General features: G+C 38.8%; 1 protein-coding gene across 8 annotated transcripts in view; it reads right to left on the bottom strand.

Annotated features, from left to right (window-relative positions):
- The window catches only part of ARFIP1 (ADP ribosylation factor interacting protein 1), a 131,430-nt gene that overhangs the window by 75,391 nt on the left and 36,001 nt on the right, over window positions 1-20,038 (bottom strand). For all 8 annotated transcript variants that reach the window (XM_055276151.2, XM_055276148.2, XM_063638282.1 and 5 more), the window contains one exon: window positions 5,706-5,807. In XM_055276151.2, the coding sequence (XP_055132126.1) occupies window positions 5,706-5,798 (93 nt within the window). In that variant the 5' untranslated portion in view covers window positions 5,799-5,807. The remainder of the gene's footprint in view (window positions 1-5,705; window positions 5,808-20,038) is intronic.

The following is a 20,038-nucleotide window of genomic DNA, read 5'->3' as shown; positions in this document are numbered from 1 at the left end:
TGGCTGCATTGCATTCATGTACTAGGGATCTGTGGAAGTTTGAACTTAAGAGTGACAAATTAGGTTATCTGGTAGAAGAAATTTCTGAACAGCAAAGCATTCAAGAGTGACCTGGCTGCCTCTAACAGCCTAAGATCAGATATGAGAGCAAATAAATGACTTAAAGTTGGAATGTATGTTTGAAAGGAACGCAGAGTATAAAAGTTTGGAAAATTTGCAGGCTGGCCCTGTGGTAGAGAAAGAATATGAGCAGACTGTGGAGCAGCCACTTGCTAGAGAGATTAGCGTGACTAAATGGGAGCCATGTGCGAACATCCAAGACAATAGGAAAAAGGCCTTAAAGGGCATTTCAGAAGTCTTTGGGACAGCCCCTCCTATCACAAGACCAGAGGCCTAGGAGAAAAGAATGGTTTTGTGGGCCAGATCCAGGATGCTGCTGCCCTGTGCAACCTTGGGACACTACTCCCCACATCCCAGCTGCTCCAGCTGCCACTTTGGAGAGTATAAGCTGCCATATGTCTTGGCAGCTTCCACATGGTGTTAAGCCTGTAGGTGCAGAGAATGCAAGAGTGAAAGAAGTTTGGCAACTGCAGCCCCCACACAGAGTCCCCACTGGGCCACTGCCTAGGAGAGCTGTGGGAAGGGAGCCACCACCCTCCAGACCCAAGAATGGTAGAACCACCAACAGCTTGCAATCTCAGCGTGGAAAAGGCACAGGCACTCAACTCCAACCAGAGAGAGCAGCGATGGAGGCTGGGGCAGAGCTGCCCAAGGCCTGAGGTGCCCATGCCTTGCACAAGTGTGCCCAGGATGCAGAGCACAGAGTAAAGGAGATGGTTTTGGAACTTTAAGATTTAATGATTTCCCTACTGGGTTTCAGATTTTTGTGGGGCCTATTCCCCTTCTTTTGGCCAAATTCTCCCTTTTGGAATGGGAATGTATACCTGATACCTGTACTACCATTGTATCTTGGGAGTAAATAACTTGTTTTTGGTCTCACACACTCATAGATGGAAGAAATTCGTCTCTAGTTGAGAGTTTAGACTTAAGAGTTAATACCAGAATGAGTTAAGACTTTAGGAAACTATTGTGAAGGCGTGACTAGATTTTGAAATGTGAGAAGAACAAGAGATTTAGAGGGCTAGGGGCAAAGTTTGTCTCCTCCAAATCCCATGTTGAAATGTGATTCCCAATGTTAGAGGTGAGGCCTTGTGGGAAGTGACTGGATCATGGGGGCGGATTCCTCATGAATGGTTTAACACCACTCCCTTGGTAATAGGTGAGTTCCTGCTCAGTTAGTTTACAGAAGATCTGGTTGTTTAAAAGAGTCTGGGACTTCCGCCTTTTCTCTCTTGCTCACTCTCTCACCATGTGATGTGCCTGCTTTGTCTTCCCCCATGAGTAAAAGCTCCCTGAGGCCCCACTAGAAGCTGAGCAGATGTTGGCATCATACTTCCAGTACAGCCTGCAGAACTGTAAGCCAAAACAAAATTCTTCTTTATAAATTACCTAGCCTCAGGTATTTCTTTATAGCAACTCAAAAATGGACTAACATACTCCCTATAATCACCTATCTACTATCTGTTTCTATGAATTCAACTTTAAGATTCCACATGTAAGTACAGAATCATGCCATATTTGTTTTCCTGTGTATAGCTTATTTTACTTAGCCTAGTATCTTCTAGGTTCATCTATGTTGTTACAAATGGTAGGATTTCTTCCTTTTTAACAGAGCCTGAATGATATCGCATTGTCTGTGGGTATATATGTATGTATATTTTCTTTATCCATTCACCCATTAACAGACACTTAGGTTATTTCTATATTTTGGCTATTGTTTATAATGCTGCAAAGAACATGGGAGTGCAGATAACTATTCAAGATAGTGATTTAATTTCCTTTGAATATATACCCAGAAATGGAACTGCTAGATCTTTTGGTCATTCTACTTTAATTTTTTAAGGAATTTCCATACTGTTTTCTACAACAGATGTACCAACTGACATTTCCACTAACAGTATATAAGGGCCAACACTTATCTTTGGACTTTTTGATAATAGTCATCGTAATAGGTATGAAGTGATATCTCATTGTGATTTTGATTGGCATTTCTCTGATGATTAGTGATGTTGAGCAACTTTTCACATACCTGTTGGCCATTTGTACTTATTTTTTTTTTTAAAAATGTCTACTCGAATCCCCAGTTTTAAATTGAGTTGTTTTTCTGCTATTGACTTGTATGAGTTCTTTATATATTTTGGATATTAACACTTTATCAGATATATGGTTTAAAAATATTTTCTCCCATTCCATAGGATGCCTTTTCATTTTGTTGATTGTTTCCTTTGCTGTGCAGAAAGTTTTTAGTTTGACGTAGTCCCACTTGTTTATTTTTGTCTTTGTTGCCTGTGCTTTTGACATCATATCAAAAAATCATTGCCAAGACCAATGTCATGGAGCTTTTCCCCTATGTTTTCTTCTAGAAGTTTTATAATTTCAGGTCTTACAGTTAGGCTTTTAATTTATTTTGAGTTAGTTTTGTGTATGGTGTAAGATAAGGATCCAATTTAATTTTTTGCATATGGATAGAAAGAAGAGTCTTTTCAATACACAGTGCTGATCAATTGAATATCTACATGAGAGGAAGAAAAATCTTGGTCCCTACTGCACATCATACACAAAAACTAATTCAAGATGAAACACAGACCACAGTGCGAAAAACTAAACAACACAACTTTTAGAAGAAATAAAGTGTCTTCAAGATACTGAAGTAGGCAAAGATTTCTTAAATGGAACATAAAAATTACTAGAGAAGAAAACACTGAGAAATTGGACTTCATTAAAGTTAACAACTTCTGTTCATCAAAAGATGCCATTAATAGAGTACAAAAGCAAGACATAGACTGGAAGAAGATATTTGCATATATACATCCAAACAAATGGCATATACCCAGAATACATAAAGAACTCCTTCAAATAGATTAGAAAAAAGACACACACCCAGTAGAAAAATGGGCAAAAGGCTTGGAAAAGTACTTTATAAAAGACAATCTCCAATGGTTAATAAGAATATGAAAATGTGCTCAACATCATAGTCATCAGGGAATCGCATTTTATAACCACAATGGGATACCATTATAAGAACGGCTAAAATTGAAATGTATGACAATATCAAGAGCTAGTAAAGATGTGGAACAACTAGAACTCTCATTCATTGCTGGTGTTGTCAACTGGTCCAACCATTTGCCAAACATTCATATACTCGTGACCTGGCAATTTCACTCTTGGGTACGTACCCAAAAGAAACAAATAATCAAGTACACCAAAAAATCTGTACAAGAATGGTCACAGCAGCTTTATTCATAATAATCATAAACTGGAAACAACCTAGATAACCATCAGCTGAAGAATGGATATACAAACTGTGGTATATTAACACACTGGAAAACTATACTACAATTTTAAACACTGAAATACTCGGGGGGTGGGGGGCAAAGGGAGGGAGAGCATTAGGACAAATACCTAATGCATGCAGGGCTTAAAACCTAGATGATGGGTTGACAGGTGTAGTGAACCACCATGGCACAGGTATACCTATGTAACAAACCTGCACGTTCTGCATATGTATCCCAGAACTTAAAGTAAAATTTTAAAAAAAAGATTGAAAAACTGCCATAAGCAACAATATGACTGAATCTCACAGACATAATGTTGAGTGAAAGCCAGTTGAAAAAGAGTACACACTGTATGATTCCACTGATAGGTAGTTCAGAAACAGCCAAAAGCAATTTATGATTATAGGGTTAGGTTAATGTGGTTATCCCAGGATGGGATGAGTTGTATTGCCTAGAGGGCATAAGGAAGCCTTCTGAGGTCCTGGAAATGTTCTACATCTCTATCTGAGCGGTAGTTCTCTTGAGCGGTACACTTAACAGTTGTGCTTTCTGCTATGTAGAAGCTATACCTCAATAAAGAAGAACAAGAAGAAAAATAGGCTTAAGATGGCAAGTGACTTCCCTAACCATGAATGCAACATTTTCTATGTACTGCATTATTCTTGGATAAAGGTCCTTGGCTTTCATCAGATTGTCTTTTAAAATATCAACTACCTGATGACAGATATTTTTGTTCACTGTATATCCCCAGTACCTGGTACAGAGCAGATATTCAGTAAATACTTGCATAGTAAGTTTGCAAAAGCAGCTGTTACCAAAAATAAGATGAAGAAATCATGAACTTGAATCTTGGCATCATTAGTATTAAAATTAGTAAAAGTTTATCAAGTAATTGGTATAGTCTAATGATGCTAACTTGAGTTTCTTTATTATGCAGGTATGTCTTGGAAAGACTAAAATCTGAAATGAAAATTTCTTTTGTGTGCTCAGAATTTAAAAGTCTCTGGGTTCTATGAGTCACTCTATATTGGACCACAAGTGCTCAGAAACCAAGCTAAAGCACTTGCCATTAAAGTAAACCTCAAGCTTGAAGACATACTAGTTCCTTTCAAAAGACTGTTAATGAAAAAATAAATGAAATTCAGTGGACTTTTCTACTATTATTTAAACTGATCTATTTATAACAGTGATTCTCAACCAAGGAGGAATTTCTCCCCTCTCCTGGAGACATTCAGCAATATCTGGACATTTCTGCTTGTCATAACTGCAGGGTACTACTGGCATCTATTAAATAGTAGGAAGAGGCCAGGGATGTGCTAACCATCCCACAATGTATAGGCCAATACACCCAACAAAGTATAATTTGGCCCAAAGTGTCAACAGTGCTCAGACTGAAAAATCGTGATTTAAGTTATCACCTTCTGCTAACTAAAAGATTTTATTCTTAAACATATGGAGTAAAGAGTCCTATTTAAACTACATAATAATTTAAGTACATTTCAACCACTATTTTTTCAAAAATATGAAAACTCTATTTTTAAAGTTGTACACTTGCATCAAATGTCATAAAAAGGAAAGTTTAATGCAAGTATCTCCAGAAATAACCATCACTATCATTTCTACAACTATATTAGATGTATTACTTATCTCATTTAATATTAATATCTTCATGAAAGTAAATAAGACATTCATTACAGAGATTAGAAAACAAAAACCTGAAGAGATTAAATAAATAACTGGCTCAAGGTTATACTGCTACAACCTTGAAGAAATATGGCATAGCTGAAATTTGAACCCAGATTATCTTCAAACCCATGGTGTTCCCATTAAAATGCACTAAAATTAAATTTCAACTGAGAGACAGATCAAAATTAAATGCACCCCAAGTATCATTTTCCACTAAGTCAAGTATGGCACTTTAGAAAATGAACAGCAAAATCAGAAGTGGCTATTTAGAAATTATGTACTAAATGACATACACACAGAAAAGATATTAGTGCCAATTTTAAAAGGATAATCTTTTTATTACAAACAGAATTAAGCAGTCTTATAAAGTTAGATACCAAAATCATCAGACATACTCTTGTGCTGATCAATTACTGAAAATAAACCAAAGCCTAATAGTTTACTGCTCTGGAGCTTAATCTTGACAAACTACTAAAATGGACTTCCTTTTCATCCCTATATAATAACATTAGATTCGTGACTGAAGCCAATCTAAGAAAACAATCCTATATTAAATTCTATTACTTTCATCTCAACATTTAAAGACATGATTCTTTGCATTAAGAGAAAGAAAAGTGTTCTTACCCTATTAAAGCCATGTTCACAAGAGTCATCAACTTCTCCATTACTAGTCACTGGAATTTCTGCTGCTGAATTTTTGGGAGATTCTTGAGCCATGGTAGACTCCTAAAACAAAAGAAGAAAAAAAATGCCATAACTAATACCAAATCATAAAGACTGTATTCATGTTTATAGTACTTACAAGCCACTGTTTTAATATTTTTTATCATTGCAACCTACCAAATACTTGTATAATAAACAGAATACATATATAATTTTAAAATTCCATCTGGCAGCTTTAACTTCACTTAACCTAAACTTCTTAATTAAAAATGAGTTACATATTTGTTGTAGGTACCAGAGGCACTATCCTTGTCTCTTAAATAGTGTTATGATAGAACACCACTTACAATTGGAAAAAAAAAATTACAGAAAGCCAAGCTTGGCTGATAATTCAACTACAGCAGCTCTATTTTTCCAACTGGAGTACTGCGAAGACAAATGAGAGCACAGGGCAGAGTAGAATTAGGCTGGTAACAGATCACTAGCTTAAAAATCCACAAACTTTAGTTGACAAGTGTTATCAAAATAATTCTGTGTCTATTACCAGACTTCAAGACTAGCTGGAAAGCTACAGTAATCAAGACAATGTGGTATTGGTGAAAGAACAGACAAATAGGTCAGTGGAATAGGGAGCCCAGAAACAGACCCACATTAATGTAGTCAACTGATCTCTGACAAAGTGGAAACGCAATGCAAAGGTGAAAAGACTGTATTTTCCACAAAGGTGCTGGAATAATGGTGCTGGACATCCACATGCAAAAAATGAATCCAGACGAAGACCTTACACTTTTCATAAAAATTAACTCAAAATGGATCACAGACCTAAGTGCAAAATGCAAAACCATAAAGCTCATAAAGGGAGCATAGGAGAAAACCTAGATGACCGTGTTATGGTGATGACTTTTTAGATACAACACCAATGCCATAATCCATGAAAGTAAAAACTGATAGGCCGTACTTCATTAAAATTTAAGATTTCTGCTCCACAGAAAACAATATGAAGGAATGAGAAGACAAGCCACAGACTGGGAGAATGTATCTGCAAAGAACACACCTGATAAAGGACTGTTATCTAAAATATACAAAGAATTCTTAATACTCAACATTAAGAAAACAACCCAACTAAAAATGGGCAAAAGATCAGAACAGATGTTTTATCAAACAGATGTTTCATCAAAGACAATGTAAAGATGGCTAGTAAGCATATGAAAAGATGTTCAACATCATATGTCATAAGAGAATTGCAAATTAAAATAATGAGACACTATAACAAACCTATTAAAGTGGCCAAATTCTATAACACTGACAACACCAAATGCTGACAAGGATGTGAAGCAACAGGAACTCTCACTGCTAGAAGGAATGCAAAATGGTACAGCCACTATGAAACAGAGTTTGGCGGTTTCTCGCAAAATTAAACATACTCTTACATATGATTCAGCAATTGTACCCTTTGGTATTTGCCCAAATGAACTGAAAACTTACTTACCCACAGAAAAATTTACACACAGATGTTTACAGCAGCCTTATTTATTTATAACAATTTATAATTGCCAAAACTTGAAAGCAATCAAGAGACCCTTCAGTGAACAGATAAAATGTGGTACATACATAAATGGAAGATTATTTAGCACTAAAAGTAAATAAGCTATTAAGTCACAAAAAGACATGGAGGAAATTTATGCAAATTACTAAATGAAAGAATCTAGGCCAAGTGCAGTGGTTCCTGTCTGTAATCCCAACACTTTGGGAGGCTGAGGCAGTGGATCGCTTCAGCCCAGGAGTTTGAGACCAGCCTGGGGAACATAGTGAAACCCCGTCTCTACAAACAATACAAAAACTAGCTGGGTGTGCTGGCGCATTCCTGTAGTCCCAACCACTTGGGAGACTGGGGTGGGAGGATCATTTGAGCCCAGGAGGTAGAGGCTGCTGTGAGCCAAGATCACAACACTGTACTCCAGCCTGGGCAACAGAGCAAGATGCTGTCTCAAACAAACAAAAAACCCAATTTGAAAAGGCTACATACTGTATGATTCTAACTATATGATGTTCTGGAAAGGGTAAAACTATAGAGGCAGTAAAAAGATGAGTGGGTGCTAGAAGTTAGTGAGGAAGGAAGAACAGGCTGAACACAGAGGGTTTTTAGGGCAGAGAAACTTTTCTGTATACTACAGTGGCGGACACATGTCATTATACATTTGTCAAAATCCACAGAATGTACACCACCAAGAATGAACCCTAAGGTAAAGTACGAACTTGGGGTGATGATGTGTCAATGTAGGGTCATCACGTTTAACAAATGCACCAGTCTAGCAAGGGATGTCAACAGTTGTGCATGTGTGGGAACAGGCAGTACAGGGGAACTCTCAGTGCTTTCTCCTCAATTTTGCTGTGAAAACTGCTCTTGAAAATAATTAAAAATAGTAATAATGCTGTCTAAATCTGCCACTGCTTCTAAATTATGACCTTATGAAAGAATTGTTCCTAGTTTCTTTTTAAAAATTATTGTAAAAAACACGTAACATAAAAATTACCATCTTAACCTATCTGTATAGTTCAGTACTGTTAAGTATATTCAGATTGTCATGCAATCAATCTCCAGAACTTTTTCATCTTATAAAATTGAAACGGTATAACCCATTAAATTGCCCTCCATTTTCCACATCCCCACAGCATCTGGCAACCACTACCTTATTTGTTTCTATGAATTTGACTACTCTAGGTAAGTGGAATTGTACAGTATTTATCTTTTCGTGATTGGCTATTTCACTTAACACACTGTCTTCAAGGTTTATCCATGTGGTAGCACGTGTCAAAATTTTCTTCCATTTTAAGGCTGGGTAATATTTTCTTGTAGGTATATACCACATATATGTATCCATTCATCCCGTGATGGATACTTGAGTTGCTTCAAACATTTAGCTATTGTGAACAGTGCTGCTACAAACATGGGTGTGCATGATCCTGCAAGATCCTGCTTTCAATTCTTTTGGATATATACCCAGAACTAGTATTACTAGATCATACTGTAATTCTATTTTTTAAATAAAAATTTTTATTTCAATAGTTTTAGGGGTACAAGTGGTTTTTGGTTACATGGATGAAGTACGTAGTAGGGAAGTCTAAGGTTTTGGTTCACCCATCACCTGAGTAGTGTACATTGTGCCCTACAGGTAGTTTTTTATCCCTCACTCCCCACCACCCTCCCCTCTTCTGAGTCTCCAATGTCCATTATGCCCCTCTGTGTGCCTTTGTGTACCCACAGCTAGGTCCCCACTTATAAGTGAGAACATGTGGTATCTGCTTTTTTGATTCCTGAGTTGCTTCACTTAGAATAATGGCCTACAGTTCTATCCAAGTCACTGCAAGATATTATTTCATTCTTTTTTGTTAAGTAGTATTCCATGGTATATATAAACCCCATTTTCTTTATCTACTCATTGGTTGTTGGGCACCGAGGTTGATTCCATATCTTTGCAACTGTGAACTGTGCTGCAATACACCTATGTGCAGTTTTGATATAGTGACTTTTTTTCCTTTGGGTAGATACCCAGTAGTGGGAATGCTGGGTTAAATGGTAGATCTACTTTTACTTCTTTGAGATCTCTATATAATGTTTTATCACCAGCAACGTATAAGCATTCCTTTTTCACCACATCCACGTCAACATCTACTGTTTATTGACTTTTTAATCATGGCCATTCTGGGTGGGGTAAGGTGGTATCTCACTGTGGTTTTAATTTGCATATCCCTGAAGATTAGTGATGTTGAACATTTTTTCATGTTTGTTGGCCATTTGTGTATTTCTTTTGAGAAATGTCTGTTCATGTAATTTGCCCACTTTTTAATGGAATTACTTGTTCCTTGTAGATTCTGGATATTGGTTCTTTGTCAGATGCATAATCTGCACATATTTTCTCCCATTCTGTAGGTTGTCTGTTTATTCTGATGATTATTTCTTCTGCTGTGCAGACGCTTTGTTTAGTTAAGTAGCATTTATTTATCTTTGTTTTTCTTGCATTTGCTTTTGGGGTCTTAGTCATAAATTCTTTGCCTAGGCCAATGTCCAGAAGGGTTTTTGCTAGGTTTTCTTCTAGAATGTTTATGGTTTCAGATCTTAAGTCTTTAATCCATCTTGAGTTAATTTTTGTATGCGGTGACAGGCAAGGATCCATCCAGTTTCATTCTTCTACATGGTTGTCCAATTTTCTCAGCACCATTTATTGAATAGTGTGTCCTTTCCCCACTCTGTTTTTGTATGCATTGTCAAAGATCAGTTGGTTGTATTTGGCTTTATTTCTGGGTTCTCTATTCTGTTCTATTATTCTACGTATCTACTTTTATGCCAGTAACACACTGTTTTGGTTTACTACAGCCTTATAGTATAGTTTGAAGTGGGGTAATGTGACGCCTCTAGATTTATTCCTTTTGCTTAGGATTTTGGCTATTTGGGCTCTTTTTTGGTTCCATATAAATTTTAGGATTTTTTTTCTAATTCTGTGAAAAATGATGCTGACATTTTGATAGGAATTTCACTGATTCTTTGGGCAGTATGGTCATTTTCAGAGTACAGATTCTTATGGAATGTATTTTCATTTGTTTGTGTCATCTATTTCTTTCAGCAGTGTTTTGTAGTTCTCCCTGTGAAGATTTTTTGCCTCCTTGGTTAAGTGTGTGTGTGTATATGTATGTGTGTGTGTGTATGTATGTGTGGTGTGTGTGTGTGTGTGTGTGTGTGTGTGTGTGTATATATATACCAATTGTAAAAGGAATTGAGTTGCTGAGTTGATTCTCTGCTTGGCTGTTGTTGGTGTATAGCAGTGCTACTATTTTGTATACACTGATTTTGTAACCTGAGACTTTATTCATTTATCTGATTGAGGAGTCTTCTGGAGGAGTCCTTAGGGTTTTCTAGGTATCCAATCATTGGCAAACAGAGATCACTGGACTTCCTCTTTTCCAATTTGGATGCCCTTTGTTTCTTTCGTTTGCCTGATTGCTCTGGCTAGGACTTCTAGTACTATATGTTGAATAGAGGCAGTGAAAGTGGGCATCCTTCCCTTGTTCCAGTTCTTAGGGGGAATACTTTCAACTTTTCCTTGTTCAGCATGATGGGGGCTGTTGAGTGTGTCACATATGGCTTTATTTTGAGGTATGTTCCTTCTATGCCTAGTTTGTTGAGGGTTTTTATCGTAAAGGGATGCTGAATTTTATCAAATGCTTTTTCTGCATTTATTGAGATGATCATACCATTTTTATTTTTAATTCTGTTCATACGATGAATCACATTTATTGGCTTGCATATGCTGAACCATCTCTGAATCCCTGGAAAGAAATTCACTCGATCATGGTGAATTACCTTTTTACTTTTTTTTTTTTTGATAGAGTCTTGCTCTGTCGCCCAGGCTGGAGTGCAGTGGCATGATCTCGGCTCCCTGCAACCTCTGCCTCCTGGGTTCAAGTGATTCTCCTGCCTCAGCCTCCCGAGTAGCTGGGATTACAGGCCTGCACCAACACTTCCAGCTAATTTTTGTATTTTTAGTAGAGAGGAGGTTTCACCATGTTGGCCAGGCTGGTCTGGAACTCCTGGCCTCACGTGATCCACCCGCCTCGGCCTCCCAAAGTGCTGGGATTTCAGGTGGGAGACACTGCCCCTGGCCTCATGGGGAATTATTTTTTTGATGTGCTATTGGATTCAGTTTGCTAATATTTTGTTGAGAATTTTTACATCTATGTTCATCAGGTATATTGGTCTGTGGTTTTCTTTTTTGTTATGTCCTTCCCTGGTTTTGGCATCAGGGTGATACTGGCCCCATAGAATAAGTTAGGGAGCAATCCCTCCTCAATTTTTTGGAAAAATTTCAGTAGAATTGGTACCAATTCTTTTTTTTTTTTTTTTTTTTTTTTGAGATGGAGGCTCACTGTGTCACCCAGGCTGGAGTGCAGTGGTGTGATCTCGGCTCACTGGAGCCTCTGCCTCCTGGGTTCAAGTGATTCTCCTGCCTCAGCCTCCCAAGTAGCTGGGACTACAGGCACATGCCACATGCCCGGCTAATTTTTGTATTTTTAGTAGAGACAGGGTTTCACCATGTTGGCCAGGCTGGTCTTGAACTCCTGACCTCAAGTGATCTCTGCGTTGGCCTCCCAAAGGGCTGGAATTACAGGCATAAGCCACTGTGCCCAGCCAGAATTGGTATAATTCTTTGAATATCTGGTAGAATTCAGCTGTGTCTCCATCTGGCTGTGGGCTTTTTAAAATTGGCAGTTTTATTTTTTTTTAATTACTGAATCAATCTCACTGCTTGTTATTGATGTTTTCAGGATTTCCATTTCTTCTTGATTCAAGCTTGAGGTGTTGTATGATTCCAGGAATGTATTTATTCCCTCTAGATTTTCTAGTTTGTATGCATAACAGGTGTCCACAGTAGTCTCGAATGATGTTTTGTATTTGTGTGGTAGCAGTTGTAATGTCTCCATTTTCATTTCTAATTGAGATTATTTGAATCTTTTCTGTTCTTTTCTGGGTTGATCTAGTGAGTAGTTTATCAGTTTTGCTTATCTTTTCAAAGAACCAGCTTTTTGTTTCATTGATACTTTGTATTTTTTTGTTTCAATTTCATTTAGTTATGCTCTGATCTTTGTTATTTTTCTTCTGCTAGCTTTGGGTTTGATTTGTTCTTGTTTCTCTAGTTCCTTGAGGTGTGATGTTAGGTTGTCAATTTATAATATTTCATATTTTTTGATGTAGGTGTTTAGCACTATACACTTGTTAGGACTGCTTTTGCTGTAGCCCAGAAGTTCTGAAAACTTGTTTCACTGTTATCATTCACTGCAAAAATTTTTTAAATGTCCATCTTTATTTCATTGTTAACCCAGACATCATTCAAGAGCAGATTGTTAACTTCCATGTCTATGTATGGTTTTGAGGATTCTTTTTAGAATTGAGTTCCAGTTTTATTCTGCTGTGATCTGAGAGGATACCTGATATAATTCTGATTTTTAAAAAATTATTGAGACTTGTTTTGTGGCCTATCATGTGATCTACCTTGGAGAATGTTGTGTGTGCTGATGAGAATGTTTATTCTGCAGTTCCTGGGTGGAATGTTCTATAAATATGTTAGATCTATTTGTTCTACAGTGTAGCTTGACTCCAGTTTTTCTTTGTTGACTTTCTGCTTCAATGATTTGTCTACTGTCACCAGTGGAGTACTGAAGTCCCAAACTATTTTTGTGTTGCTGTCTGTCTCTTTTCTTAGGTCTAGCAGTAATTGCTTTACAAACATGGAAGCTCCAAAGTTAGGTGCATATATGCTTAGGACTGTAACATTTTCTTGTTGAATTGAACTTTTTACTATTATATAATGACCTTCTTTGTTTTTTTTTTTTTTTTACTGCTGTTGCTTTTATAGTCTGTTTTATCTGATATAATGGCTACTCCTGCTTGCTTTTGATTTCAACTTGTGCAAAATATCTTTTTCCATCCCTTTACCTTGAGTCTGCAAGAATACTTATGTGTTAATCTGTGTCTTCTAAAGACAGCAGATACTTGGTTTGCAATTTTTTTATCCATTCTGCCAATCTGTATCTTTTAAATAGGTCATCATGTTGTTACCTAGTGACTGTTTTCCTCACTGTATTATTGTTTTATGAAATCCTTGTGAATTTTATGCCTTCAGAAATTTCTATTCTGATGTGTATCAACCTTTTGTTTCAAGATTTAGAATTCCTTTTAGCATTTCTTGTAGGGCTAGTCTAGTATCGACAAAGTCCCTTGGCATTTGCTTGTCTGAGAAAGACTTTATTTCTCCTTCATTTATAAAACTTAGTTTTGCTGGATGTTATTCTGTTTAATGAGACTAAAGATAGGACCCCAATCCCTTCTGGCTTGTAAGCTTTCTGCTAAGAAGTTAGTCTGTTTTCCTTTATAGGTTACCTGATGCTTTTGTCTAACTGCTCTAGGAATTCTTCCTTCGTGCAGACTTTAGATAGCCTGATGACTGTATGCCCTGGTGATGTCCTTTTTGCAATGAGTTTCCCAGGAGTTCTTTAAGCTTCTTGTATTTGGATGTCTAAATCTCCAACAAGGCCAGGGAGTTTTCCTCAATTATTTCCTTAAATAAGTTTTCCAATTTTTTTTTCCTCTCAGGAACACCTATAATTGTTAAGTCTGGCCATTTTATATAATTCCCTATTTCTGGATGACTTTGTTCATTTCTTTTAATTCTTCTGTCTTAATTTTTGTCTGACTGAGCTAATTCAAAAGCCTTGTCTTTCAGCTCTGAAATTCTTTTTCCTACTTGGTCTAGTCTATTGTTAAAGCTTGCCACTGCATGTTATAGTTCCCTAAATATGTCTTTCGCTTCCAGAAGTTCTGGTTGGTTTTTCTTTAAAATATCAATTTAGAAAATTTTCATTCATATCCTGAATTGTTTTTTAAATTTATGTTGGTTTTCACCTTTCTGTTCTTTTGTATCTCCTTGAGTAACTTAATAATCAACCTTTTGAGTTCTTTATCTGGTATTTCAAAGATCTCATCTTAATTTGGATCCACTGCTGGAGAAGTGGTGTGATCTTTTGATGGTGACTCCCCCTCTGTTTTTTCATATTGCCAGAATTAGTTTTCTGGTTCCTTCTCATGTGGGCAGGATATTTCTTCTAACTATTTTTTGAATTTATTTTTTATCGTACTGGGTTCTTTTAAAAATTTCCTTTTCTCCCCCTTCAGGATGTGACTTAAATGTTTGTAGTTTATTGTCACTTAGCTTCAACTCTGGGTGCTTTCAGTGGTGAAGACTCTGTATGAGTTTCTTGGTTATGTAGTCTTTGTGTGATGGCTTTGCCAGATGCTAGTTGCAGGAGAAATGTGCTGGGTGTGTGATATAGTTTGGACTTGTGTCCCTGCCCAAATCTCATGTTGAACTGTAATCCCCAATGTTGGAGGAGGAGCCTGGTGGGAAGTGATTGGATCATGGGGGCAGATTTCTCCCTTGCAGTTCTTGTGATAGTGAGTTCTCATGAAAGCTGGTTGTTTCAAAGTGTGTAGCACTTCCCCCTTCATTCTCTTCCTCCTGCTCCAGCCATATAGGATGTGCCTGCTTCCCCTTCACCTTCCACTATGACTGTAAGTTTCCTCAGGCCTCCCAAGCCATGCTTCCTGAACAGGCTGTGGAACCATGAGCCAATTAAGACTCTTTTCTTTATAAATTACCCAGTCTCGGTTTTTTTATAGCAATGCAAGAACAAACTAATACAGCGTGTGAGAAGGTTCACTGTCTCCTGTGGGGCTGGAATGGCAGAGGTCTCATGAAGCTTATCTTGTTCCCCAGTAGTGTGCACTTTTTAAATTTTTTTCCCCAGTATTTTATTCACTGGGTTGAACAATTCAGGGTTCATGCCAGTAGGAGGTGCCCATGGGTAAAAACTGGCCACAGCAAAGACAGGTGGGTAAATGCAATACTGCAATGGCGGGCAGAGGTCCCAGCCTTGACAGAAGTGGCTGGGGAAGCTCTCAGTGAAATGCACTGAGGTCTTCTTTGGGGGTGGGGGGGCCACCACAGCTCTTCTTCCAAGCCAGCAGGAAAGCAATCTACCTCCCAGTCACACTCTTGACCCAGTGTCCCAGCTATTCAGATCACAAACAGGCACCTCTTTTCATCTGCAGGAATGCTCATGTTCCACATACAGAGGAGTTGTGACTCCACCTCTCATGCAAGCCTGAATCTGCAAGGCACTCCTCCTATGTGGATGTAGTCACCCTGAAACGTTCCAGAAATGCTGTCTAAAGAGGCACCCGCAATGAGCTCCCTAGGAGAAGCTGTAGCTATGTTTGCGGTGGTGGGCAAGAGGGAGAAGTAATCTCCTTCTCCAAGACCCTTCAGGAGCACCAGGGCTGCCTGACTGTTGAGGTAGAGCTGCACTTTCTCTACCAAGCCCAGAACTGCACTTGTGCCTCTGCTGAAAGAAACTTCCCACAAGTAGAAAATTCATGGATTCAAGGCCTGCAGTCTAGTTTCCTTTGTCCCACAGGGTACTCCCTTAATGTGGCTCACTCACTCCCTCCCTTTCCCTAGAAGTGGCAGTCCCTGAGGGCCATACTGTGAATCCTGCTGCTCCTCTGGGTCTAGCTGCCCAGTGAAGCTGCCATACTCCAGGCTGGTGCTGGGGAATGTCTGCAATGGATTCAGTGATATAACCTGTCTTCTAGTCTCCCAGCAGCAGGTACCAGCAGCAGCTCCGATGGGGGTGGGAGGGAAGTGACATAGATTGAGATTTCCTTGTAAAGAGCCTTAGTGTGTCGCCTTTTTCAAATGCCAGCAGTAGCAGTAATGTACTGGGTACATGAACAGACTGAAGGCCTTCTAGTTAGCCAGGGTGATGCAGGCGATGGCAATAGTTGAGGTCATGCCACAGTTTTCTCTTTCCTGAGTGCTGTGTTATTGTGCCTGCATACGTTGTAATGGGCTGTGCTAGTTGTCCATCAGCCAGGAGGTAGCACTTGCAACTGCACCAGCTACAGTGGTAGTGGTGGAATTTGTGTTTGCCTTATGCTACCCAGGGGAGGTACTCTGCTGCCTCAGGTAACAGGCAGGGCCATGGCGTTCCCAAAGGCCCCTGCCCATTGTGTTACACTACCAGGGCAAGTGAAGGAGCAAAGCTGGGTAGGGGCTGGGTCAGGCAAGTCCTTGCTCTGGCTCCCCAGGTACGAGCACAAGCAGCAGCACCAATAGGGCTCAGAAGGTAGTTTCCTGGCTGCTGGGGTAATGTTCCAGGGAGAAGCGCACATGCTTTTGTTGTACAAAATAATCTGCGTGGGAAGGAGGGGTTGTAGGCAGCAGTAAGTCCCACTCAGCTCCCATGCACTTGGCAAGGCAGGTCTCACAACCCATAGTGTTCTGCTAGCAGCAGCCAGCTAGGTCCTAGGCAGCCTACATTTGGAAGGCAAAACTGCCCCCAGGCCACCAACCTATTCTGAGAGACAGAAATCACAGTTTCCGAGATACACCATTCCCAGTCTGTGGAAGCAGGGGTGCCCAGTTTCTGTGCCTGTGGCTACAGCACACTTACTGTTCCTCCCTTAATTCTGGCCAAAGGTGTTCATCCTCACTCAAGTTTATATCACAAATCTCAGTTGGGAGCTTCTCTCAACCTGTGACCTCAGCCTGAGTTAGCTGACATGAGGTGCCCTGTGATAGGGAATGGCTTCCCTCCGTCCCTGCTGGAGTCTGGGCATGCATGCAAAGCCCATCCTGATGCCGCTCCTTCCCATATATTCCCCACTGCTCACTAAATCAGCTCCAGTGCTGGACAGGGTTAAAGCCTTCCCCTCGTGGCCTGGATTACTGGGTTCCCCAGTGGGAGTGTGTGTCACGGCAGCTGTCTCTCCCCTTCCCAAGCTCTGGAAACACCATTTTCTGTCGGGTTCATGGTGTAGGCCACTGCCTGCTGCTTCTTTCAAAGGGTCTGTAGTTTCCGTTTTTCTGTTACGTTCCTATGTTGCTTCTTGGAAAAACGTTCATAGTGTGAATTTCTACACACTATTTTGTCTTTCCAAGTGGGACAGGCATGCTAACAATGTCTCCAGTCTGCCATCTTGGGGAAAAAAAGAACTATTTTTAATTTTTGGGGAAACCACCATACTGTTTTCCATAGCAGCTGCATCATTTTATATTCCTACTATCAGTGCACAAGGATTCCAATCTCTGCATCTCACCAACACTTGTTATTTACTGTTTTTTCTAATAGCTGCCATCCTAATAAGTGTGCAGTGATATCTCATTGTAGTTTTGATTTGCATTACCCTAATGGTTAATGATATTGAGTATCTTTTCATATGCTTGTTGGCTACATGTATATCATCTTTGTAGAAATATCTATTCAAGTCCTTTGCCCATTTTAAAATTGGGTTGTTAGGGGGGGTTTTGTTGTTGTTGAGTTATACAAGTCCTTTATATATTCTGGATATTTACTTCTTATCAAATGTATAACTTGCAAATCTTTTCTCCCATTCTATAGGTTGCCTTTTCACTCTGTTGTGTCCTTTGATGCACAGAAGTTTTTCATTTTGTAGTCCAATTTGTCTATTTTTACTTTTGTTGCTTGTGCTTTGGTTTCATAACTAGGAAATCCTTGCCAAATCAGATGTCAGAAAACGTTTCCTCTGTTTTCTCCTAAGACTTTTATAGTTTTAGGTCTACATTTAGGTCTTTGATTCATTCTGAGTTAATTTTTGTATATGGTGTGAGGTAGAGTCCAACATCATTCTTTTGCATGTGGATATCCAGTTTTTCCAGCATGATTTGTTAAAGAGACTATCCTTTCTCCATTTAATGGTCTTAGCATTTTTGAAATACCTATTTTCCTTCGTCACTGCATTCTCACACTACATCTAGATTACTTGTGGCTACTGGAGTTAAGTTTCTGTTCCTTGCAAATAAGAGATATACACACACTAGTATTTGGACTCTAATTAGGAAGACTAAGATCCAGCTCTCTAAATAATCACTACCTTTTCAAATTACGCTATTATGTTCTACTTCATTCCTCCTAAAAACAGCTGGTGATTCAACAGGTATTTACTATATGCCTACTATTGTGGGCAATGTGCATGAGATAAAACAGAAATATAAATCAGTTTTTAGCCTTCTAGAAACTTAAAGTGTTTTTGGCAGATAAAAAATTGTAATCAGTGTTGTGAGCGCAAAGAGGGAAACAATGTTGTGAGCAATAAGATGAAAAACTTAACAGAGGTAACATTTAAGCTAAATCTTGTACGATAACAGATTACATATATAGTAAAGGAGAGATCCTCAATAGGAGGAATAAGAAGGAGAGTGGAAAAAGAGTCATATATTCTAGAAACTGCAAGTAAAGCAACTTGGCTAGAATAGTGATTGCTCACTCACACATTCATCAGTTCAACTAATTTATCAAACTCTATAATGTGCTAGGTACAATTTCAGACATATAGCATATTTTGTGATGTTTTGTGAAGAACAAAATGGACAAAGCTCCCTGCTCTCATAGAGCTTACATTCTAGTTGGGAAAAACAAACAAATATACATGTCAAATAGTCATAAATGTTCATGGTCATATATGTGTATATGTGTTCACACTTGTGCTGTTTTAGATATAGTGGTCAGGGAAAACCTCAGAAAAGGTATATTTTTGTGAGACCTGAATAAAGTGAGGGAGTAAGTCATAAAGACAGCTACAACACTGCAGGCAGAGAGAACAGTAAGTACAAATACCAGGAGGCGGTATCATGCTCAGCTTTTCAAGGAATGGCAAGAAGGCAAGGTGGCTTGAGGGAAGACAGCAAGGGGGAGAAAAGGAGGAAATGGCAGAGAGACGGCCAGTGGCAAGAACATGTGTGACTTCAAAGATTATCACGAGAACTCTGGATTTTATTCTGAGTAAGATGAAAATCTACCTGAGAGTTTTCAACAGTGGGGTAAAACAATCTGACTCAGGTTTTTAAAGTACTGTTCTTTTGCTGCTGTGTTGGAATTAAACAATAATCATGCACAGGCAGAAGGAGAACAATTAGGAGTCTACTGGAATAGTCTAGGCAAGAGATGATAGTAGCCTGGAGTAGGGGAACAGTAGCTGAGGATGTAAAGAAGTGGTCAGATTACAGGTATATTCTGAAGGTAAAGACAACACGAATTCCTTACAGACAGATGTGAGATAAGGAAAAATGAGAAGTCAGGGATAACTCTCAAGAGTTTTGGCCTGAATAGCTGGAAAGATGGAATTGCCATTGGAAAAGATTGGGGGAGGAGCACAATGTAGGGGAAATATCAAGAGTTTAGTTTAAGACATATCAAAGTTTACAAGCCTATTATATGTAAGTGAAGAAGGTAAGGAGGTTATTGGATTTATGAGCCTGAGGTCTAGACAAAAGCTTGAAGCTGGGAATAAGAAATTTAGAAGACATCAGTGTGTAAATGCACTTAAATCTCTGACTGGATGAGATCACCTAGAACAGGAGTCAACAACTTTTTTCTATGAAGGGTCATATAGTAAATATCTAAAGCTCTGTGGGCCATAAGGCTGTTGCAGTCCCAAAGCAGCCACTGACAGTATGCAAAATGAATGAGCATGGATTTGGCCTGACTCCTGCCCTAGAAAGTCTGTAGAGATTAAAAAAAAAGAAGAAGAATCTAAAGACTACACTCTGGGATATCCCAAAATCTGAGATACAGGGAAATGAAGAGGCACTAGCAGAAAAAACTCATAAAGAATGGCATGTAAGGTAGAAAGAGAAACATAACAGGGGGCTTCTGAGGACAGG

This window comes from Symphalangus syndactylus, chromosome 4 (assembly GCF_028878055.3).
Source record: "Symphalangus syndactylus isolate Jambi chromosome 4, NHGRI_mSymSyn1-v2.1_pri, whole genome shotgun sequence".
Taxonomy (NCBI): domain Eukaryota; kingdom Metazoa; phylum Chordata; class Mammalia; order Primates; family Hylobatidae; genus Symphalangus; species Symphalangus syndactylus.
The sequence above is the reverse complement of the archived record's forward strand: the minus strand, read 5'-3'. Positions and strand labels throughout refer to the sequence as shown.